The following is a 25,440-nucleotide window of genomic DNA, read 5'->3' on the forward strand; positions in this document are numbered from 1 at the left end:
CTTAGATCAATCAATTAATTAATTCAAAAAACTGAAAAAAAATCAAAGGTTCAGATTTGTTTTAGGTATTAGTACCATACATTGCCCTCCACTTATATATAATCTCTCTCCTAGAAAAAGTCATTCTAGGTCCATCTGAATTCAAGCCATCTTAAGTTCAACTAAATTTATAGAAAATTGCATCAATAATTAGCAATAAATCGTCATACTATGAAAATATATTTTATGGTGAATCGAATTATAATTATCTAGTACCATAAATATTTCTACTTTTTTCTTGGTAAACTTGTCAAACTTGATGCTCTGACTAAAAACAAAATTGGAATGCCTTTGGTGGCTGAAGGTTGGTGCGGTATGGCATTTAGAAAAGTGAATCTACCATTAAGCAGCGCTAAGGGTTTCGCATCAGACTTCGTTGTCATACCAAAAATATACTTGTCGATGCTTCCGTAGTCCAGATACTCGTAGCAGAGCAACTGTTCAGAGGTTTCAGCCCATACAAGTTTTCCTTGGTACTCTACCGCCGTATGCCTATCCTCGTGGCAGTATCCCAGGAGATTTACAATGTTTTTGTGTCTAAGCTCCATGAGTATATTAACCTCATTGGCGATGTGTTTCATCTGAATTCCCTGGAATCTAAAGAGCCTGCGGACAGCAATGGAATGTCCGTCAACAAGCAATCCCTGTTGCAAAGAACATATGTTACCACTCGGTTTACTCTCGCATGAAACGCAAATATAAATATGAAACGAAAGGATGTTGGCATACCTTATAAACCACTCCGAACCCACCTCTGCCAACCTCCCGTTCTTTAGAAAAACCGTCAGTGATTTCCTCGAGGAATTGGAATGGTAAATTCTTAGGCAACGTACTTAATAACGAAACTTTCTGCTGCTTTTCATCAGTGATAGCTGCAATAATTTTAGCAGTAATCACATGTTCATCACTTCCCTGAGAGAATAATAAGCTAAATATTAGTAGTAATCACATCAACATACTTTCTACAAAAGGACAGATTTTGACAACGATAGGTTTTATGAGATTATTGTATTCTGTCACGGGCCGAAATATGGGCCGCCATGACAGGCCAAGAAAGGCCCAATGCTGGGCCTTGGCCAGCCATGGCCTCACCCTAGCTAGGCACAGCCAGGGGGCACGTGGGCTAGGGGCAGCCGACATAGCCTCTCCGGCCCCCTCTCACCAGGGAGAATCCAGAGGATGGAAATTAGAGATAGATTCGGATAAGTTTGGAATAAATAATTTGTTTAGGAAAGGAGAGTACATTGTTTAGGAAATAAGATTGGTTTGTTAGAAAAGGAGAGTCCAAATCTATAAGGATTCCTCTAGTTTGTTTGGAAATCAAGTCCCATAGAAACTATAAATATAGGGGTCACGTGACCATTTGGATCTTAAACAAAAATTAAGCAGTTGCTCTCCCCTTTATCCTTCCCCCTCCTGCCCTACCATAGCCGCCGCCTATCCTCCTCCCCCTGCGCCATCTATAGCAGCCGCCCACCCCCTCCCAGCAAGGCTGTGACACCTGGTATCCAGAGGCCAGATCGCATCCATGGGTGACAACACCACCATGTCCACGGAGATGAAGGCATGGCTCGAGGCCTTCGCCGCTAACCTCAACAAGCACAGACAAGGTGCAGCAGCACCTTGTCAATGTCGTCACTCACCTGAGCAACATGAAGCATAGAGGCTCCAAGGAGGATGCCGACGCTGCAGCTGCGGCCAAAGCAAAGCTGCAGCGTGAGGCCACTGCCAAGGAGCTCGAGTGGAGACCTAGCGTGCCAAGGAGACCGTCGGACGCGCCTTCCTCAAGGAGAAGATGGAAGGATCAGCGTCATCTAGTATTCCCGAGACCGCGGAGCAAGTAATGAACAAGTTGTTCATCGCGCGCCAGAGACGGTGCCACCCAAAGCCCCCATGCCCTCGCCATACCCGCACTCGTCGACAACACCGGGATCCTTTCCAGTCCACCAACCATGCTACCACAAGCTGTGGTTCCCAACGTACGACGACAAGGAGGATCCGCTGCGAGCAGTTCTTTAGCAGCCGAAAAAACCAGGACAACGAGAACGTCTTGTATGCCTCTTTTCATCTCACAGGTGGACCTCAGTAGTGATACATGCGCCATGCAGGACAAGGCGATGACCGACTGGGCGTACTTGCCTCCTTGCGTCAACAAGCGCTTCAAAGCACCCAACATATATATTATGAAAATATATGTCTGAGTATATCTAACAATGCTAACTAGATGCTGCATATATTATTATTTTCATTATAAATTTGATAAGCCTAATTAAGATAGTTTAACTAAAGACAACTCATGACTCCCTTATATTTCAAGATGTATGGAGTATTCGGTGACTGAAAAAAAATGTTAATATGTGGCCAAACACTAGTACCAGTTTCTCTAGACTTGCCCGTGTTGGCTGCTATTAACCCCTTATTCTGAATCTACATCACTTTTGGTGCCAATCTTTATTAATAATGTGGCGTTGGTAAAATTACCTGCGTTACTAATGAAGAACTTGTGGTAGTTTCTGTAACCATGTACATGCTTTCCATTTCATTAAGCACCCTAATTATATGCCTGAGATCCGGTCGATTATCTGGGTTACTGTCAATGCACATGATGCCAATCTCAACACAGACTCTTATTTGTTCCAGTGTATCTCCCATTGGCATTTTCAATCTTGTTTTCCAGCTTTCAAGTACCTAAAAATGCGAACACTTAGAAGTCAGGAAACAATATTGCATCGTCATTTCAGAAAACTGACGTAGTATAAATTACAAAACACATCTTACTTGTACTTTAAATGGAATATATCACTAGATATGATGAACTGACGGACGTTGTAGTATGCAACTTCTACACAGCAGGAAGAGTTGTCTTTTATATCTTTTTAGACATTGGTCATTCTCAGTGAAGAGTTTCCAAAAGTACAGAATGCAATGATACATTAATAAAACGATCACAGTCAATTATACTCCCATTTAAGGGCAATAAATTTTTCTCATCAGTTCTAAGGTCACATAAACATTTTACAGTTATGTCATAAGTATTATTTGATTAAGTTATTATGCGCCTTTAAAATTTATGACCAGAACTTTTGGCAAATATAGTCTAGGATTGAACCCTAAAAAGTTGTAAACCACATTTCTATTTATGCAGATGATGTGGTGTTACTTCTTAGACCAGAGGCTGGGGATATCAATTTAACAATGGGCATTCTTGATCTGTTTGGAGAGGCAACAGGTCTGAAGACAAACTTACAGAAAAGCAATGTTTTATCCATTAGATGTGGTGAAACAGAGCTAGCAACTGTACAGAACTTGCTGCCATGTGAACTTGCAAGTTTTCCATGCAAATATCTAGGTTTGCCCCCTCTCTTTGAAGAAACTCACTAAGGAGCAAGTCCAGCCCATTATTGACCGCATTGCTGATCAGCTTCCGTGCTGGAAAGCAAATCTGATGATCAAATTTGGGAGAAAGGTTCAAGTACAATTTGTGCTCACTAGCATGCTTATCTATATCTTCATGGCTATTGATTTTCCAGCATGGGCCATCAAAGCAGTGCATAAAATTCGGTGTGGATTTCTTTGGAAAGGTCGCAGGGATGCACAAGGACGGCACTGTGTGGTTGCTTGGGTCAAAGTGTGTTGGCCTAGTGAATTGGGTGGGTTAGGAATTGCAGATCTCAAGTCCCTCGGCTGGGCCCAGCGAATGCGATGGCTCCGGTTACAAAAAACATAACCTGATCGCCCATGGGCAGACCTCGCAATCCATGTACCTAAACAAGGGTCTTCTTTGCAGAAGCTATTTATTCAGAGGTTGGGGACGGAGCAACAACCCTTTTCTGGACAGATAGATGGCTCCATGGACAATGCATTGCAGATGTGGCACCTCGTCTCTTCGCTGTCACTGCTGTAAGGAGACGCATCATGAAGAGAACGGTGCAAAAAGCCCTCACCAATCATGGATCTCAAACATATGGGGGGCTCTCACTGTTGGGGTCATCACTGAATATCTCCTCCTATGGGACCTCTTATCTAACTTTGAGCTGCAGCCTGAAATGGAAGGTAGACACGTATGGCGACTTGCTTCAAATGGTCAATATTCTGCTAAATCAGCTAATGAGGGCCTATTTTTGGGATCTATTCTTTTCGGGCCATGGGAAAAATTTTGGAAGACTTGGGTACCGCCCAAATGTTGTTTCTTTCTGTGGTTGGTTGCTCATAATAGATGTTGGACAGCGGATCGTTTAGCTCGCCGGGGTCTCCTTCATCCTGAGCGCTGTCCTTTGTGTGACCAAGCAGCCGAAACCATTGATCATCTCCTTATTTGGTTGTGTCTTCACAAGAGAGTTTTGTTTCTGTTTCTTATCACAAGTTGGCCTGCAATCCTTCTCCCCTCAGCCCACTGAACTCTCATTTTTAGATTGGTGGGATAGAGTGAGTAGTTCTACTAGTGACATAATATTGCAAGAAATCAATTCTCTCATAATTCTTGGAGCATGGACTGTATGGACTCATCGCAACAGGTGTGTTTTTGATGAAGCAGCCCCTGATATTGCAAGAACTCTGATCGTTGCTGGAGAAGAGCGAAAACTATGGTCATTGGCTGGGCCTCGAGGAATTTCCCTCCTGACCCCCCCCCCCCCCCCCCCCCCCCCCCCCAATTCAGAAAGTTAAGATCCTAGTGCTGCTGTTGGTCACCCTTTGAAACAGACACGGGAGCGCTTATATCATAAGGATCAGAGAGTTTGGGGGAGTTTTGCGTGAGTTGGCATGAGTGTGTGGGCTTGCCTTTTGGCTGGCCTGGGGTGTGTTGTATGGGTTCTTTCCCAATTTTTCACTTCTTAATATAATGATGTGCAACTCTCCTGCATTTTTTGAGAAAAAAACTTTGCATTCTACGCAGATAAAGTATTGCATGCTTATGCGAATAAGAAGTCTGGTAACCATACAGTTGTAGCTTGCTATGAAAGTAATCTTCTTTTGCAAGGTATGTTGATGATAAAAAATCCACATAAGCATTTCTCACCAAACATACCAAGAGGTGCCATGTTGCGGAATGGCTTCAATGTATCATTAAAGCAGAGTTACCAAAGCAAACTAAGCTATAGCATGTTTAATCCATTACTACGAGAAGCAATTTCAAAGGAAGGCATTTTTTATTTATGCAGGTGGGCGTCCTAAGATTCAAACCCATAATCTGTAGTCTCGTCGGACACATCTCTATGACTACACTACACAATCACTTATGAGTGAGTATAGGATGTTATTCTTTTATATGAACCTTTCATAATCTTGTAGTGCTAGTCTCGTCTAACACATCTCTATGACTGCACTACACAATCACTTATGAGTGAGTATAAGATGTTATTCTTTTATATGAACCTTTCATAATCTTGTAGTGAATATTTTTTACACCTAAATAAAATCAAATGACAAGTTTTCAACTACAAAATATTAGACCTTGTCAAGAACTATGACTTTGATATAGGGTGTGTCTCCATCCAAAGTTTTTAAAAAATTAAAAAATTGAATCTCAAAATATAAGAACTTATATAAAACGAATATTTGAGACTATAAATGACTTCAAATAAAAAACTTATCAACTACAAAGTTGTATGTCGCGCCGACCACTACAAATTTGATATTGACCATGAACATTCAAAGTCATTTGGAAACTTCAAAATTTGAATTTCAAAATCTAAGAATTTCATACACATATTTTAGGACTCTAAACAACTTCAAATCGAAAACTTGTGAACTAGAGTTTTACATCACACTAACAACTAAAACTTTGGTGCAGACCATGTCAACATCCGAGACCATTCAAAAATTCTAAAATTAAATTTCAAATTGTGATAAGTTAATACAAAATTTTGGGACTAAACATTTTCAAATAGAAAACATGTCAACTACAGAGCTGTAGATTGCGTCAAACTCTACAATTTGGATATATATTTCATCTTTGTCTGACTCCATATGACAAAATTATGATTTCTATTTGATGCAACTACTTATAGCGGTGAGGCTCTAAAAAGTGTGGCCTTTGTTAATCCATTTCTCGAGGTGGCACCCCTAGACTGTCAGCCTCTGTTATAGCCATTTTCTAAGACGAGCCTCTTAGCCTCTGTAACTAGTCAATTTACAGAGGCCGCCTCCCTAAGATGTCCATTTATATAAATGATTAATAGAGATGGTGCCTAACAATTTACAGAGGCAGCTCATAAAAATGTCATCCTCTGTTAATCAAGGGGCTTGTTTTCTAAAGTACTTTTGTAGTAGTGGTCAATACAATTTTGAGTTTATTGTGATTTAAGTATTATTATTTACAAACAAGAAGTTCTTTAACTTAAGATATTCATCCAGGAATATGCTATATAAGAGTGCAGCTTTTGGTTCTAGTAATAGGTCAAGAGGTATAGACAAAATCAAGACAATGTGAAAGGTAAATCAAGAATCAAAGTGTCGGGGTTATGATCCCCGAGTGTCTCAAGGCATCGACTAGTCAGCAGGCCGGACGGCCCATGGTACGCCAGCTAGAACAAGCCCAAGCGATCGAGGCCCAGCCAAGCCACACGGACCTGGGCCTAGTACTGAAGGAAGGGGTTGGCCATGACCTCTACCCCTCTCCTTGCCTTCACCGCGCTGCGCAAATGACTCACAACCTCTCCCCGTCACGACCCTTGGGAGGATTGGGGAGAGACTGGGCCTCGCCATGCACGCCTTCTCCGACAAGAGCAGGCATGCCACACTGACCCAGCAAGGACCGAGGTGACAACGGTCACCTCGATCTAGTCAGACGCCATCCTTGCACCACACGGTACAGATAAGACAACACCGCCCAGTGGTGATGGCCAGTATGGTGACCCACCGTCCAAATACGGCCCGACAAGACATACGTATGACTCCAACCACCATGGGATGGGATCCACGATGGTGGCCTTGACTTAGAGGCCAGCAGGAGCCACGACCCCGGGGCTCAGGATCATGGCCCCTGGCTCCACAAGCCAACAAGACGACCAGTGACCTGGGGGCGGCTACCAACTCTGCTACGATGCCCCGGGGACATCAAGAGGCGATGACAAAGGCCACAGCGAAGACCACGTCGCACAGGATGGCTGGTGAACCACCATCGTGTCTACAGTGCCGCCACCACCAGCACAGTAGCACCACGCCACACCATACCGCGACGTGGGTGCAAGACCATGATGATAGCCATGCCCGGACGTGCACCACAAGACAATGTTACTTGCAATCCAAGTTAGCTAGGCCCCTCCGATAGGTCACAACCCCCTTGGTCAGGAGAACCTCCTTCTTTGTATGTGACCTAGCCCCGAGCTCTATATAAGGGCAGCCCAGGCACCCATTCCAGGGATTCTGACCATTTTGTAAGATCAGACTCCTGAAGCTCCCATTTGAGCAGTCCATCTCCTAGCTCTAGCTCCATCTCCTACTTCTTTCACCATTCTTGCACACCCATTGTAAGAACTTTAGAGCATTCAAGCGAGGAACACGCACTTGATCATCTCTAAGACTGGACGTTGGGCTCCGGCCTGAACCAGTATACATCCTCGTGTCTTTTGAATGCTACCATCGTCTTCCTTGAGCAGCGCGACATTCGTATAAATTTACTAGCCGGTTTACAAAACACCGATAGTTGGCGCACCAGATAGGGGACAGTCGCGCACTCTCTTTCACTACTACACAAACTTTACTGGAGGCGGGCGTTTTCGGTTTTCCGCGGCGGGCAAAGCCGTCCGCCGCGGCCTAGAGGCCACGGTAAATCGTGGCTTAACCGCGGCGGGCGGCCTTGCCCGCCGCTGTTAACCGATTTAACGCGGCGGGCGGTGTAACGTGCCCACCGCGGTAAATATACTTTTACCACGGCGGGCACGTTAAGATGCCCGCTGCGGTTAATCATTTAAAAAAAACAAAAAAAACCAGGAGCCCGCCGGCGAGCCCGTTCTCGAGCCCACTAGCGAGCCCACCGGTGGATCCCGGCGTCGTGGCCGTGGTGGAGGGAGGCCGCCGCGCCGAACCATCCTCGCCCGCCGGATCCGGCCACCGCGCGCCGCCACCGACCGGATCCGCCTCGGGACGCCGTCACCGGCCGGATCCGCCTTGTCGGTGCGCCGCTGCTCGAGGAGGCGCTTGGCCTGCGCGGCGGGGTCCTCAAGCAGCACCATCTTGGAGCTGTCCTTGACGCCGGCCATGTCCAGGAACGCCTTGGAGCCCTGCTCCTTGTCCTTGTACACGAGCTTCTGGTCCTCGGGGTGCAGCCCCGTCCGCGCCGACAGCAACTTCTTCAGCTCACCTGCAGGAGAGCATCGCCGGCCATCTCGATCAGAAAGCAGCTCGTAGGTAGCTAGGATCGCCAGGCGCGGTGCACTCTACGGGGATTACCGAAGGAGGCCTGCGAGTTGATGTAGATCTCGTGGTAGACGCCGTTGAACTTGACCTTGACGCGGATGGTGGGGACTGGCACACCGGCGGGGGCGTCCGCATCGGGGCTCCGCTTCTGCACCAGCATCCCGCCGCGCGCGCGAAGCGAGAGAGACGGACAGAGAGAATCAAATCAACCGCTCCTCCTGCACTCACGCCAGCAACAACAACCAATCACGGGCAAGCAGAGTCAGCTCTGCTCTGCTCGGCTGTCCCTGAAACGATCTCTGGCCCCTGGCGCGAGCAGGGGCTGATTAAGCGGCGCCGGATCTGGGGAAGACGGGGGCGCACGGTTTGCAGCTGCAGCTCGCGGCGCAGAGAGTGAGATGAGAGAGGGAGGCGCGGCTGCTGGGAGTGCGAGTGAAACCCTAGTCTGTGTATATATATGACGCGGAAATAGTGGGCCTCGCTTTGGGCCTATTGGGCCTCCGATTTTCCGTGGCGGGACTTAAACGATGCCCGCCGCGGTAAATCGATTTACCGTGGCGGGCGCCTTAAGATGCCCGCCACGATAAATAGGGTATTTTCCGTGGCGGACGTCTTAATGCGCCCGCCACGGTAAATCGATTTACCACGGTGGGCATCTTAAGACGTCCGCCACGGTACATAGGGTATTTTCCGTGGCGGACGTCTTTAGGCGCCCGCCACGGTAAATCGATTTACTGCGGCGGGCAAAAAAAGTTCGCCACGGTAAATAAAAAAATGCCCGCCTCGGTAAATCGCTGTATTTACCGTGGCGGGCAAACTCAGTGCCCGCCACGGAGACCAAAAGTGCAACGCTGCGCAAATTCAATCTTGTAGTAGTGTTTGTTGAGAAGGAAGCGATGGATCCCACTGCCTACGTCGGACTCGCTCTAGGCGTGGCCCTCGGAGGCCGCATTCGCTTTGGAAGCCTCGAGATCATCGACGTCAATGGGTCATTGCCCAATCTCAGTGTGCTCCCTGAACAAGCCCTACGCTTTGGGGACCTAGACTTCATAGCTGACCACCTAGGTCAGCTATGCCTCAGCGAAGGGGATGCGGCCGCGCTGTACACTCCAACGCCTGATCCTGAACCAGGACGTGCTGGTCCTGCGATCATCTATTCAGATGTGTTAGTATGCAGAATCGACACCTACCACGGGACGAACCCCGAGCCAGGACAAAGCCAACGCATGTTCTATGCGCTGGCCAATGTCTTCGCCCAGCTCATAGGGAGCGGGTCCATGCCACTAGAGGCCAAATTCTGGGACCCCAGCACCATGCTACCCTCCGGAATGAGGGATGCGATCATGCTTTTCGAGCGAGAGCTGGCCAGGAGCAATGGCCTTTCAACGATGCCAAGTCCCCCTAGGTTTGTGGGGATGATGGAACGAGATTCAGAGTCTATCTACGATCTCCTACCAACGACCCCTAGGAACACGGACTCCGAGTCCGATTCCAAAGGGAGCTGCCACCCACTGAGGGAATGCAACATGTTGCACTTCTCAGAGGGCAGAGCGGCGACAGCGGGAGGCATAGAGGATGACGCCTATCCGATTCGACGCACCCTAGGGGAACAAGCGGAGTACGACCAGGAGCACCTATAACAGGCTAGGGCCCACGAAGCCGAACAGGCCAACGAGCGCCGCGACGACGGGTGCCCTAGTCCGCAACATCTTGATGCCGAGGGCACGCGGGCGTGGGCACGCCGCGTGTACGATCAAATCCAACAAGGCAAGAGGGACACACCCGTTGTCCCTCGAGCCAGCTAGAATGTCACGGTGGCCATCATGATCATGCGAACAGCCCCAGAACCCTAGATCGATGAAAAGAAGCACGTTCACCAGGAGCTGTGGGACCTGCTAGAAACCATGGCGGTACAATAGGCCCAAAGCTCGGCGGAGAGGCGGCAACCCGAGGCCATCCTCATGCATATCTCCTCCATGCATGGAGGCCCTAAGGGGCAGCTCGCCCTAAGCAAGCTCTGACCCTGCAATGACGGGGCGGCACGCAGGTGGGAGCCTTCCCCAGCACGCAGCCACAATGTTGTGAACTACAACGCCCGCCCGACTCAAGGCGCGACATGCCCGGGGCTGGACTTGGCGGGCAAGGATCTACCATACTATGGTGACAATGACCCTGACAACCATGGATGACATCCAAGGAATCGAGACGCTCGACGCAGCCCGAGCTTGGATGCTTGCGGCCCGTGGGCGTTCGCGAAGAGGATCCGATAGATGTCATTCCCGACGTGTCTCCGCGTGCCCCAAACATCGTCAAGTACTCTAGGGACACCAACCCCGCCATATGGCTAGAGGATTTCTGCCTTGCCTATCGAGCAGGCAGGGCAGACGATGATGTCTTCATCATCCAATACTTGCCACTCTACCTCACGGAAAGCGTCCGAGCATGGCTCGAGCACCACCCCATGGACAGCATCCGCTCATGGGCAGACTTCAAGCGCATCTTCATAGGGAACTTTCTGGGCACATATGTGCGCCCTGGAAATTCCTGGGATCTCAAAGCCGGCAAGCAGAAAGCAGGAGAAACTCTACGCGAGTACATCCGCCACTTCTCCATGCAGTGCAATGATCTTCCCGACATCATGGATGCAGACGTGTTTGGCATGTTCATCTTCGCATGACCAATGAAGCACTTGTTCATGAGCTCGAACGCTGCAAACCACAAACGATGTGGAAGTTGCTCGACCCCGCGACAAGCCACACCTCTGGCGAGGAGGCCGTCCGGGCAATCTTTTGAAAATATAAGGTAAAGGCTTAGGCTGAACCCATAGACGAGGCTAAGGGCTGCAATCGATGCGAGAAAGGCAAGAAGGACAGTCAGAGGTGCCGCGATACTGAGTTTGTCATGGCGGTCGACAAGGTCTAGAGGCAGAAAACTGGCAAGTTCAACCATGTCAGTTTTGACAAGATAGTCAAGATCCCGTGCCGCAACCATGGCTATCCAGTCAAGCACACCCTCAAGGAGTGCAACCTGATCAAGCTCTACTTCAAAGAAGACTACAAGGCACCTGGCACAGATGCGTCGTCTGGCTCCACCGGCGATGAGGGGAAAAGGGATGCGTATCCCAACCCAAAAGGGTTCCTCATGATCTTTGGTGGGCCGGTGGCATACGAGTCCAAGCGCCGGCAAAAGCTCACGGCCAGGGTAGTCAATGCGGCCACTCTGGGCGAAGCCGCCCTGGCTTTCCTAAAATGGTTGGAAACCGCGATCACTTTCGACAGGAAGGAACATCCCGACCACATTCCGCAACTCGGCCGCTTCTCCTTGTCATCGACTCGATCATCGGCACGACCCGCCTATCTCATGCCCTCATGGATGGCGAAAGCGGCCTCAGCCTCCTCTACACCGAGACTTATGATGCCATGGGGCTGTCGTGGGTGGTGATACGGCCATCCGGTGCTTCGTTCTACGGAGTCATACCCAGGCTTCAGGACATGCCCCTCGGTCAGGTCGACTTACCTGTAACATTCAGGGGTCGAGCCAACTTCCACATGGAAATGCTCACCTTTGAGCTAACGGACTTCCCCAGCGCCTACCACGCAATCCTAGGCCGACCATGCTACGCCAAGTTCATGGCTATCCCCAACTACACATATCTCAAGCTCAAGATGCCAGGTCATCATGGGATCATCACCATAGGAGGCGACCTTCAATAGGCCCACCTCTGCAAATGGGAGAACTACGACAGTCGCATGCCAACCCCCGAAGCCTCAGCTTGCTCGGACAATGGCGACTGAAGCCATGCCAGGACTAAGCTCTGAGAGAGAACCCTCGGGGGCTAGGCCCAAACGTGACTTTCCCACACAGTAGGGAAGCACGTGGAGGTCGTGCCCTGCGACCTCGACCATGATGTGTGATGATACTTGCTACAACCCGGTGCGAGGGTGACGTGATCGATGAGCTCCGAAGGGCTCGTGACACAGCGCATTCCTTGACTCGATGAGCCACACATTCCAGGTCTCACCACGCCAAATGCCACGGGTATCAAGGGAAACGATTAGCGATGCGAACACCAGCTCTCGCTTCAAAGATGCCCCAAGATGTAAGTCTCCTTAGCTGAGTTACTGTACACAATCATTTGTGCGAATCCTTCCCTATGCCCAAATATCGTAGCACAGCCGCCACTGTGTATCAAGAAGTGCGCATCGGAGCAACACTCTGCCAACGTGTTTCATCCCAAGTGTCCCGTGTCAATCGACCCGGCTTACTTGCAGGGGCTACACTACAATGCATCACGCATCGGCACACATCTACGGGTCGCATGAATCCAAACCCTCAGAGCCAGCTCTAGGCAAGGCTAAGCACCCGCGCGAAAGGAAAAGGGAAGAAAAGTTATCACGACCCAGAGCAAAGAGGTCGGCGAAAGGCGCGTTGCCGTCAGAACTGTCCTATGACACTTTTTGTCATGAAAACGGAGTTGCACTAGGATGAGCCTCGTGGGTCGATCCCTAGGTGAGGTCATGCAACTGCGGCATTCGAATGACGGATCATTGGTAGGCACAGCTAATCGGTGTCACACAAAAGAAAAGAAGCAAGAAACACAAGCTAAGAAATTTTCTTCATTAAAGGACCCTATGTACAACCTAAGGCCCTTGGCCACTGCCGTGGAGGATGCCCTCCATGTCCACAGTGGCCACGACAGCGGCCGTGGTGGCGACAAAGTTGCCAACTAGCTCTGCTCGCTCCACCTGCCCGGCGTGGTACGGGAACTCGGGTTCCACCTGACGGAGGTCTTGGCCGGTGCGGAGCTACACCACGGTGAGGGCAATGCCAACTCCCTGCCCGACTCTAGCCACCACTGCACGCTCACGATCCTCCATCAGGAGAACCACCCGGGGGCTGACCTCCTCCATCTCATGGTGGGAGGCCGCCAGCTGCTCTTCCAACACTGGCAACAAGAAGTCAAGAAGATCAGAAGCCATGAACAATAAACAAGATGGCCAAGCGGAAGCACCATCCTAACCCACGATGCGAGCCTAGGCATCGGTGGTCGCAGCCTGTGCGGCAGTCGTCTCCCTCTCCAAGGCCTCGAGGGCCACCCTGACGGCATCAAGGTAGCGCTCCAACTGGCCCACCTCATGGGTGGCATCAAAGAAGCACTCGTGAGCCTCATCCACTGCGCTGACCAGCTCGCGGAACTCCCGCCGGTCATCCAAGGATGACGACGACGACAAGGACGACGAACCCGACCCCTCCGATGGTGTGGCACTCGCGGGATGACCCTCCAGTCGCCACCACGGCATGGGACATGGCCCTAGAAGTGCATACGGTCAATACAGGTCAAACTCCAAACTCAAAACATCATCTAAACACTTACCCTGGCTCGAGCAAGCAAGGTCGGAGGCGCGGTGGTGGTCCTCCAGCCTATGGCAATTCCTCTCGCGGACGCTTGCCATGATCCATCTCGGCGGATAGAAAAGAGGCCACGTGCACACGAGGACGAAGACGAGGAAGTAGCAAGGCAAGCGATTTGTCTCAAATGCCTCCCCCACCGTACCACTGTAGCGTATTTATACTCACTATGAACTCTTAAGGCACGCGCGCACTCACTCACATTTACTAACTACTTGGGAAATCCTACAGAGCAGGTAAAGCGATTGGGAGGGACGCGAAGAGGCAGTCGCTCGCCCAGCGTCATGAACCAAGTAAGCCTCACACGTTAACACTTTCCATAACCGTTTCAATTTGCGCGCCCACATTTCGCGGCGCACGACTGCTTGCAAGTGGGCGCCATTATGCCATGACAAGATAAGGGAGGCCAACTGCCCCTCGGGTTTGTGTGCAAAATGACCCACCGCGACCGTGACCCTGTGTCGTGTTTAGGAAAACCTTTCTTAGGCCAGCCCTTAGAGGGCTTAGGGCCACAAAGGGATAGGGGCAGGGAGGAGATGGGCCCATGCGACTCTAACTGGTGGTGTGGAGCCTCACGACCATCTCTCTCTGTGTTCTAGTTGTCCGCTTCGAAGTCGCCCGGGTTGACCCCCTCTGGGGGAGGCATCTTGCCCTCTGACCGCTGCAGAGGCGGTTGGGGACCAATGGGCTTGATGGCCGATGATTTATGGGACGTCTCTTGATGAGGCATAGCCAAACTCCATGTTGATTGGGGAGGATATCAGGTCCCGCTTGAATTACCCATCGACCCCGACGAGGTGCACCGCTCCGACCACGTAGTTACGGTGGACATGCCTCTCCCCACGTGGGGCAAAACTTAACTTGCCCGTAAAGAGGCAACATGACCTCTCAAGGTCGGCAAGGGCGCTGGGGTAAAACGGGGCCGGGTCCCTACGACCCCGTTATGAGTCAAGGCCAAGCCACGACCAACTCCCCCCGGCACCCAGGTCAAAGACCCAAGGTCAGCTTCAAAAGACTCACAAACTATCAGAGGACAACGGCCTCTCCCGGAGAGATCGATGAGGCAAGTGGCCAGGGCGACACAGAGGCGACTTCCACGTGAAGCAATGCAAAGCCCAAAACATGATCACAACTTGGTCACATGGAAAAAACAAGAGGTCCAAGACCTATGAGCCCAAGCACGGCCTTGTGACCATGCAAAAAGAGGTCGAGGGAACGACTCCTCGGGTCATCATGACGGAACAACCTGCCTAGAAACCCTAAACCAAGGGCACGACCTCGAGCCTAAGGCTCGGGGGCTCACCCCAAGGGCTGTAGAAAATACCCAAGAAGGGAAAGCCTTCCCCAATCGATCATCCTTAAGTATAGGAGCGATCGAGCCACTTATTAAGTACTAAACCACGACGCTGTCACACGAGTGGCGTCGGGGAGACAACTAGGGCCGCCTGCTATAAGTGTGGGAGGAACAATAAAATGGCATCACCTCGCGCACTATCTCGTAGCATCATAGCCTCTAGGACGAGAAAGGAAGGCAAAGCCAGGCCAGGCTCACAAGTCACTACCATCATGCTGCGGAAGGCATGACGGGGTCACCGAGATGCTGCAACGCGTCTCCCAAAACTTGGGCGACTTCTCAAGGCCACCTATGGGTTTCGGGAGAAGCTAGCTGTAGTCCTCGGAGCTAGAGTTTCAGCGACCCCAAACCTAAGGGTTTGGGGAAGCGCCGAAACCACCAGGACTGGTGACTAGCCCGACAACCGCCTCGATCCTCCCTTGCTCGCAAGATCCCTTCTAGCACCAGTTGTTAGAAGGGACAACAACGGCTTCTGGCCACCGCAAATGACCCCCAGCGGGTCACATGCTTGGAACCACATGGTTCTCTTCAAATTTCTCTCTCTTCTTTCCTCTAACTTAGCCTCTCAAAGGGGTTAAAAAGTAGCTCGCAGATGTGGTTGCAAGTAGCTCAAATGGAAGGAAGGCCTCTATTTAAAGGCCCAAGGGCAAACTGAGCAGCCTGAGACCCCTGTGCCATGTGGTGAACCACGGGAGGTCACAGCCAGTGTCAGATACCCGCGTGAGGTCTGGGAAATCGAGATCCTCCCAAAGGCGGAGCCGATACACCATCGACAAGACTTCATGGTCCAGCCTGGATCACGGACCCTGATACGCAGCACACCGACATGGCCAGGCTTAGCAGTCACGTACCACAACGTCAGGGCATCCTGGTGGGACAGGACGCAACAGCCACCTACCGCATTGAACGCACTAGCCCGCAAGGGACCGAGCAGCGAAGCCCAAGCCAGCCACGACTACGAACCCGCACTCAGCACATGCATATAAACGCTTTCATGATCACTTCATGATTGTAAAAATGCTTGGGGGCTACTGTTGGGGTTATGATCCCCAGATGCTTTAAGGCATCAACTAGTCAGCAGTCCAGACAACCCATGGTACGCCAGCTAGAACAAGCCCAAGCGATCGAGGCCCAGCTAAGCCACGCGGACCTGGGCCTGGTACTGAAGGAAGGGGTTGGCCATGACCTCTACCCCTCACCTTGCCCTCACCGCGCCGCGCAAACGACTCATGACCTCTCCCCGTCATGACCCCTGGGAGGATTAGGGAGAGACCGGGCCTCGCCAAGCGCGCCTGCTCCGACAAGAGCAGGCACGCCGCACTAACCCCGCAAGGACCGAGGCGACAGTGGTCACCTCGATCCGGTCAGACGCCATCCCTGCACCATGCGGTATAGATAAGACAACACCGTTCGACGGTGACGACCAGTATGGTGACCCACCATTTAAATATGGCCCGACGAGACATACATACGACTCCACCCACCGCGGGATAGGATCCACGACGGTGGCCTTGACTTAGAGGCCAGTAGGAGCCATGACCTAGAGGCTCAGGATCATGGCCCCTAGCTCCACAAGCCAACAAGACGACCAGCGACCTAGGGGCGGCTACCAACAGTGGTACAACGCCCCTGGGACAAGCGGAGGCGATGACGAAGGCCACGGCGAAGACCACGTCGCACAGGACAGCTGGCGAACCACCATCGTGCCTATAGTACTGCCACCAGCAGCACAGTAGCACCACGCCACACCATACCGTGACATGGGCGCAAGACCATGACGATAGCCACGTCCGAACGTGCACCACAAGATGGCATTACTTGCAAGCCAAGTTATCTAGGCCCCTCCCTCAGGCTCACAACCCCCTCGGTCGAGAGAACCTCCTTCTTCGTATGTGACCTGGCCCCGAACTCTATATAAGGGCAGCCAGGGCACCCATTCCAGGGATTCTGACCATTTTGTAAGACCAGTCTCCTGAAGCTCACATTCGGGCAATCCATCTCCTAGCTCTTGCTCCATCTCCTACCTCTTCCACCATTCTTGCACCCCCATTGTAAAAACTTAAGAGTATTCAAGCGAGGAACACGCACTCGATCATCTCCGAGACTGGACGTAGGGCTCTAGCCTGAGTCAATATACATCCTTGTGTCTTTTGGATGCTACCATCGTCTTCCTTGAGCAGCGCTATATTTGTATAAATTTACTACCCAGTTTACAAAACACCAACACAAAGTGTCGTCATAAAGATCATTAGTAGTCTATTGTATGGAATAAAATTGTGATTTTAAAATTATGATTCTAGAAATATATATTTATTTTTATTATGCACAAAAGGATAGATAAATAACAAATAACAGTACCATAATTGGGTAATCATAAGACTAATACATTGCCATTTTGAGATAAAATAGTGCATTTGTAGATATATTATTAGTGTGGCTAACTTGGTCAACACAATTTTTATATCAAAACAGGGTGCCAGCAATGAGTGAAATATATTAGTGCAATTCTTGAAAAACAATGGTGGTATTCCAAACTGTACATACTATCATTGGAGCTATGCAATGCATGAACATATTAGTCAAGAGTTATCGAACAACAATTTAGTTATATTAGTTAAGAAAGATGAACATTCCAAAAAACTAGCTTTGTTTTCTGCCCTGCAGGTTAAATAGCTAGGGAACTCCACGAATTATGCAGGAGAGAAACGGTATAAGAGCAAGGCAAAAAAAAAACATGCCCCACACACCTAGTTAACTACAAAACACATGCCAACAACTATAGGAAGCACGACCAAGGGGGTCGACCAGACTGCCATCCAGAAACTAAAGGTTCTATGGCAATCAACCTTAAGAACAAGTCCTGGAGGTTAGAAGCATCTGCTAAGCACCAAGAGCTCCACTCATCGGCTACATTTTGGAGAAAGCCCGGAATGTTAAAGCTCCCTCGAACACACAAGCATTCCTAAATCTCAATACTTCCCAAGACACAAAATGATAAGGGAATTCAAACCCTTGCGCATCTCCTTGGGAGTATTTCTTAGGGTATTTACCCACCATCTAAACAAAAATCAATAGTCCAGTGCCAAATTCTGGATGTGCCGAATTGTCTCCTCGGCCTGATCACAAAGATTGCAGGCAGGTTTGTGGGGTGACCCACACATATATATCTAAGTGATCGGCCATCCAACACCAGTTATTGATGGCTACCTAAAGGAAGAACTTGCATCTAACAGGGGGTCCAACTCTTCCAAATCCTTTTCCATGGACCAAAAACTTGATATTTCCAAGGAAAAAGGTAGTGTAGGACAACTTGCTAGTGTAGGATCCACATAATGGTAAGCTTCCAATGCTGCTGATCAGGGATGTTGGGCTGCAATACCAGACCATCAACCATGTCCCAAATGTGAAGGTACTTGACCGGTACTTGTAGTGTTAAAGCTATTTTGATACGAGACACCCAAGTTTCGGTTGTGGAGCACCTGAGCCATTGTCCGAGACTTGATAGTCCTTTTTGAGATCATCTTGTGCAAGTTGGGGGTGGAAGTGATTTTCATGATTAGACTACTTGTGAAGAGCTGTAAGTATAGATGAACGATCAATGCATACATGGTTCTCACTAACGAAACGAAGGTTTATGACAAAACAATGAAGAATATAAAAAACTAGACCTGCGAGGGTATGACCACCCCCAGGCATTGCATTAAGAAGAAGACCTTCTCACGCAGGCCCAGAAAACCCCCGAACCCCTGCCCCACCCTTACAAAGCGGCACCGTCGCCCTGTGAGAACGGGCCGGTCCTTAGACCTGTGCTTTGGTGTGGGACAGACGAGGGGATTTTTTAACTCCAGCCTGAAATTCGCTCCCATGGGGAGTCGAACCCAGGACCTGAGGAGTGCCGCCGGGACGCTCTAACTAGTTGGACTAGAGGCCCTTTGGCAACAATGAAGAATATAATGTGGTGTGTTCATTCAAGATTCACAATTCTATAACAAATTATGTTGTCCTTATCAACAATCTATATACAAGCTTGTGTTGTTACAAGTGTTCACACAAGTGTCATGATATTGGTGATTTTCTAATTAAAAAGGACAACATGATTTATTTGCTTTGATGATGATCAGCTATGAGTCCATGTTTATTTGATTTGATGATGGATGAGGACATATGGGATATACAATAAAATATGGCCTTCATATTTGCTCTAGTAATTCTGATGATGTGGTTCTAGGTGAAGATGACAAGTGTTGAACAGGGTTAACAGGATACTGAAATTTGGAAAAGAGACAAAACTATTTCCTCAAATGTTTTTAATCTTAATTAGTTGAACCAAAACGGACTATATGACATACTACTTCATTGCAACTGAGCACAAGGAGGAAGCTTGCTAGAAAAGGGTGCATTTCATAATTTCATGTTAATGGTAACGATATAAGGTGATGCCGATGAAGATGTTAGAATAAAAGCCAGCTGATATTTTTTTAGATTATGGAAGCATAACTTCTAGCTTCTGTACCAACTAGAGATACATACAACCATTAAACTCCAGAGACATATAAATACTAAACTCCATAAATAGGTGTATATCAGGATTTTTAGCTTTGGTGGGTGGAATCATCCACCCTCGACTCCACCACCACACCAATAGTGTTCATCAAAGCCAGTGGATGAAATGACATTATCTTTTGGTACCCTCCATCATTGGTGTGTATGGAGAATGGTGTATTAGAAACTAAAGTGTATACTCTACGCGATGACAATTAGAGCCATAGTATTGTACATATATATGGTGCACAAAATGTGTGTTTAACAGTAAGCCAGTGACTACAACAGAAATGTGCATATTGCTTTGGATATGCGGTTGTAACGGGAACATTGGAAGCTTCAGTTTAAAATAATGTTAAATATGATGACTTTGAGTAAAACTAATTGATGAAATGCTTGTACAACTCTAATATCCTAGCCCATTAGTGTTTTGCTCTAAGCCCGTTGCGGCCTATGTGTTGTGTTGTGGTGGAATTAGTCCCACATTGATCATTTAATTAAATAGGTTCAGACTTCCCTAAAAAAAATGGTTCAGGCCAGTTTATAACTAATGCTTGTCATTTCAAATATAACACCTCCTAGTTAATATTTTACACGAAACAAGGATTTTTGGATGAAAGTGTAAAAAAAGGCATTATACATATGTGGACTTGTTCCACATGGGAGCTGCCCCAGGCCCATCCCTGAGGATGGGGGTGGCAAGGGGGGCGGCCACCACAGGCCTCTAAATCAAAAGGGCCCCAATGTATGTATGTGTGTTGCAACAGGTTGTGACATGCCCAGATCGGCCAATCCTCATGATGAGTTCGCAATTTTGCTCCCAAATCCTCGCGGCCACACCAACACCCGATCCATCATTGATTTCAGGATCCGATCAGAGTGAAGAAGGTAATCAAGTTTTTTTATATATATAAACAAAACTAGTATTCGATTACTAAAACCAATAGTCCGCATTTGCTGTGCGGTTCAAAGTCCCAACGATACAGGCCCTATTTGAACCTGATTTATAGGCAGCTTTGTACAATCATATAATGGACTATGTAATCATTGATTTGTCCCATGCACTATGTACGTGCTAATTGGTTTTTCAAAATTGGTCACTGTTATGCAGATTTTATTTTATCTGCTAGATTTTTTCTAGATATTGATATACTAGTTGTGATGAACCTTTTTTGTTATGGATATTGGTGATCCAATGCATTGGATTAATCTTGATTACAAGCCAAGAGAAAAATAGTGGAGAAGTAGCGTGGCAACTTTACACAATGAGAAGAAACTGCTGAATGATATTCATATTTAGATCATCTTAATTGAGGTAGCATCTATGAATGTTAGAAAAAACTTTTGGGGTAATGTGTATAAATTTATTTGACATGAACATCATATTTGATTAATTTAAAATGTTGATAATATTTTACATATACTAATATACATATTCGTTATTATTTTTTGTACATAGTAGAAAGTATTAATTATTATTTACATGTTTCTATTGAGGGCCCCTAGCTTTTGTTTACTCTAGGCACCTGAAATCTTGGGCCTATTACTGGCTGAGCCATAAACAAATTTTAGACGTAGGGTGTTACAGCAACACACTAGCTGAGACAATTCGGGACATTTAAATTTGGACATGGAGTGTTACACCAACACTACCATATTGTAGATGCAGGGTACGGTGTTACACCAACAGTAGCTGAGACAATTTGGGACATTCAAATTTTGGACACAGGGTGTTATACCAACACTACCAGATTTTAGATGCAGGGTACGGTGTTACACCAACACTAGCTGAGACAATCTGGGACAAAATATACCTCAAGAACTATTATTCATTGGATAGAGGTATGCAGAAATAAATTAATTAATTAACAATTTACATACCTGAACCATGACCTAAGATATCGGCTACCTTTTCTAATATTACTGTTTTCATTACTACTCTAGCTTGTTTGGACAAAATACTCTAGCTTGTTGGGATAACTATTATCATTGTTGTTTGTAAGCAAAATTTTCTGGGACACAGGAACATAAGAAAATAGTATGATTTGACTTTTTTTTCAGGAACCAAATTTACTTTCCACAACTAGACATGCTCGGAAAACAATATTATATTACGAACTGCTCTGTATAACCCGATTAATGTATTTCCTTTATCATGGAAGGGTCATATAAAATTTTCCTTACATATTCAATTTGGCAGTATCCTTTTCTTCCTGTCAGCATCTCCGTGATTATAATACCAAGGCTATATACATCTGACTTGAAAGTGATCACTCCACTGGAAGATTCTGGTGCCATGTATCCCCTGCATGAAGACGTATAACGTTTAACTTGTAAAGGTGCACAATAGGTGCAACACAACAAATATATCCTAGTGAAACTAAAAGTTTTTCAAAGGCGAGATTAGCTTACAATGTTCCCATCACATTTCTTGTAGTGGCTCGAGTTTGCTTATCATCAAAGCATCTTGAGAGACCAAAATCAGTAATTTTAGGAACAAGATTATAATCAAGCAGTATATTTCCAGGCTTAACATCTAAGTGCAGAACATTCTCCTCATGAAGATAATGCAAGCCCTCACAAATTCCCCTGATTATTTGATAGCGCTGTCTCCATTCGAGTCCTTCAGACATATCTGTAAAGCCAAGAAAGAAAAAGTGGACATGTTATTGCATCCTTGAGATGCTAGATAGTGTGTGCAGCCCCATTGAAAACTGATTATAATACTATCCCATCCAAAATATAAACTGTTTTAGGACTCCTTTATGTCAAGCTTCTATAGCTTTGGCAATCAATAAATAAAAAACATGTTTTTTATTGAAAAGTAATATATTCTCCATGAAAATAACACTCATAATGAATAGCCACTTTTATTTGAAATAACATACTCGTAGAAATATCACTTTCTAGACTGTATTAATCTGCTAAATGAATTACATTTTGGATTGGAGAAAACAATAGAAGTATGGGAGTATCTAACTAAGTGATGACCAAACTTTTCTTATTTTCCAGTCTCCTTTTTTGAACCACATAAACGTCCAACAATTCACATATGTTTCTTTCGCAATTTTTATATCGCAATAAATTTTAACTGAAGTTGTGTGATGCAACTTAAGCTAAGTATCGTGCAATTTTATGCAATCGATAAGATATTTCCACACAATTGAAAAATTGCAAAGCCAACGTATCATACGAGTGAGATGCTTGGACAAGATAATATTCAGGGGAAAAATAAAGATGCAAAATGTTACTTTCAACACAGTCGTACCAGATATATATTTATCAAGACTTCCTCCAGGCACAAATTCAAAGCAAAGCAACCGTTGTCGTATTTCTGCAATCACATGTCTTCCATGGTATTGGACCATTTTCCACTGCGTATCAGCACAGTATCCAAAAACCCGTACTATATTTTTATGTTTCAACCTTATCATGGATTCAACCTCCTTAATGTAATATCTGTTATCAGGTAATTCAGTCGTATCGGAAAACTTCTTCACGGCAACGGATCGTCCATTTCGCAGACGCCCCTGCAGTTAAAAAGTCAGAGCATTTGCCTTGTCAGAAATAACTCGTGTGTCTCTATTATGGTATATGCTGGGGTAACTGAGAGCGAGTCAAACCTCGTAAACCACAGCAAACCCACCACGGCCAATTATCTGCTCATCTGAGAAATTATTGGTGATTGCTCTTAAAAATGATAATGGCATGTCTGACGGCTCTGCACTTTCATCAAGTAGCATGCGCTCAATGTGATCCAACATACTGGCTTCAGAGTCCATTTCAAATTAAACAACTGTGCCCTTCAAACAAGATGCACAATACATTAGTATGAGGCCAGATCCAGTAAATTTCCAGTTGACCAGGAAAGACTAACAGAACCATAATAAAAAACATGAAAGATTATTTGCGGAACTGTCTACTGCCATCTGCCGAACTAAGCAAAGATAAGTACGGAACAACAGTGACGTCTCAGCACTGCCACACGCGGGAGCAAGGGGGCGCACTGCCGGCAGGCCTCTCGATCCTTGCTCTGCTTCTAGCTGCCGGGGTAGGAAAGGGCGCCCACTACAGGGAAGAGCGGAACATGGTCGGGACTCGTGGCCAGTGTTTCGTCTATCATTTCGTGAAGCTTATCTGACCCGCAGAGAAGCCTGGTGTGCGTGGTTATCAGCAGTATCTAGAAACATTTGACCTCATAAATTCCAATCGAAATTCAGCTTTGGAACTATAGCATAAGGGAAACAGGAATTCCAATATATGCACAAGAATCTTGCGACTATAGCAGCACAAGACGTTCACTCTGGCCGCGAAGGCCACCGGATCCAATACATCATGTACAAGAACGTTCATAATAAGAGACGAGTCAGACTGAAGAACTTTGATAAACAGCAAGAGTGCTTAACCGCAAACGCAGAAAACCAAAAAAAAAAAAAAAACTCCAGAAACTAGCATTCAGATATAGCCAGAAATGCTAAGAAAACAATCAGATCTGGACCTCGGTTTGGCCTTGATACACAAGCACTGTGTATCAGAGATCCCCACTACACCTCAGAAAAGTTAGCAGAATCAGACTAGGAGAAACCTAGCTTACTTATTATGAACTAATACTGTAACCAAGGATAATTATGGCAAGTACCACCGACTGCAAGCAGAAATAAGCTTACGCACCTGTTAGAGAGAACAGAGCCTAATGGTGCAGCGAAGAAATGAAGACATTGACTGGGGGCCTGTTTAGATGACTTCATTTTGCAAAATGAAGCACTGTAGCAGTTTCGTTGTTATTTGGCAAATAGTGTCTAATCATAGTCTAATTAGGCTTAAAAGATTCGTCTCGTGGATTTCGTCTAAACTGTGTAATTAGTTTTATTTTTTATTTATATTTAATGCTTCATGCATGCGTCCAAAGATTCGATGTGACGGGGAATGTGAAAAATTTTGCAAAATATTTGGGGAACTAAACTGGACCTGGGGAACCGGGGAAATGGAAAGATGCAATAATAGGGAAGCGAGGTTGCTGTTGCTTCACCGACTAGTGTGCATTACGATATATTCCTATATGGGGCCGGCAATTAAAACAAATTGACCTGACTCAGTCACTCAGATCTAGAGATTCCTTTCCATTTTATAATATTTTTGTTGTTACGCACTTTCACTGTATCGGATTTTTTTTTTTACCGACCCGTCTACCGCGGCGTCGATCGGCGCGCCCAACCAAGCGTGCTAGCCCTCGTTTAGATTGCAAATTTTTACAATCCGGACACTATAGCAAGTTTCGGTTGTATTTGACAAACTTTGTCCGATCATAAACTAACTAGGCTCAAAAGATTCGTCTCGTGATTTACAACCAAACTGTACAATTAGTTATTTTTTTACCTACATTTAATGCTCCATGCATGTGTCCAAAAATTGATGTGATGAAGAGAGAGTGAAAAAACTTGAAATTTTGAGGCAATCTAAACAAGGCCCTGGTAATCTTGACGTTGGAATAAAATATACCATGGAACAGTATAACGACCCACTTGCACATTTGAGTTAATCATATATATCGTCATCATGCATGTTCTTGCCAAAAAATTGTTTTTTTTAAAAAAACTTATGTTCATTAAAAACTTCTGTGGAACGTCTAATGGTCGGGCAATACCCTCGGGGAGTCAGAGTTCAGCAAGTAGCAGCCTCTAGTCAAATAGGCAAACCCATGAGTCTCAAACGATCTATGTAAGACCACGGAGTCACGG

At 46.9% G+C, this 25,440-nt stretch overlaps 3 protein-coding genes across 3 annotated transcripts in view; all 3 read right to left on the reverse strand.

Moving 5' to 3' along the window:
* The window catches only part of LOC136487771 (cysteine-rich receptor-like protein kinase 44), a 33,386-nt gene extending 32,844 nt beyond the window's left edge, over positions 1–542 (reverse strand). Inside the window, exon 1 of the mRNA XM_066484882.1 lies at positions 425–542. The gene's annotated coding sequence lies outside the window, so the exon portion shown is untranslated. The remainder of the gene's footprint in view (positions 1–424) is intronic.
* Positions 24–24,693, reverse strand: LOC136488095 (cysteine-rich receptor-like protein kinase 44). Its single transcript, XM_066485130.1, has 11 exons — positions 24,671–24,693; positions 24,374–24,424; positions 23,663–23,770; positions 23,326–23,498; positions 22,971–23,232; positions 22,115–22,337; positions 21,887–22,007; positions 2,521–2,727; positions 769–951; positions 425–683; positions 24–31 (listed from the first exon to the last, which is right to left on the reverse strand). The coding sequence occupies exons 4-11, from the start codon at positions 23,482–23,484 to the stop codon at positions 24–26; spliced, it is 1,422 nt and encodes a 473-aa protein (XP_066341227.1). The 5' UTR covers positions 23,485–23,498; positions 23,663–23,770; positions 24,374–24,424; positions 24,671–24,693.
* LOC136487128 (BAG family molecular chaperone regulator 1-like) lies at positions 7,923–8,572 on the reverse strand (the record flags this gene model as incomplete). Its single annotated transcript, XM_066484253.1, has 3 exons — positions 7,923–7,934; positions 8,067–8,341; positions 8,431–8,572. Coding segments are annotated over 3 exons (429 nt in total), but the record flags the coding sequence as incomplete, so codon positions are not given.
* Positions 24,694–25,440: the final 747 nt, after the last annotated feature.

Source organism: Miscanthus floridulus, chromosome 10, assembly GCF_019320115.1.
Source record: "Miscanthus floridulus cultivar M001 chromosome 10, ASM1932011v1, whole genome shotgun sequence".
In the NCBI taxonomy this organism is placed as follows: Eukaryota; Viridiplantae; Streptophyta; class Magnoliopsida; order Poales; family Poaceae; genus Miscanthus; species Miscanthus floridulus.

Coding starts and splice junctions, on each gene's coding strand:
- LOC136488095 (XM_066485130.1), bottom strand. CDS start 23,484: ATGGACTCTGAAGCCAGTATGTTGGATCACATTGAGCGCATGCTACTT. Junction 22,008..22,114: donor AGAAATGTGATGGGAACATT/GTAAGCTAATCT, acceptor GTCTTCATGCAG/GGGATACATGGCACCAGAAT. Junction 684..768: donor GGTTCGGAGTGGTTTATAAG/GTATGCCAACAT, acceptor TCTTTGCAACAG/GGATTGCTTGTTGACGGACA.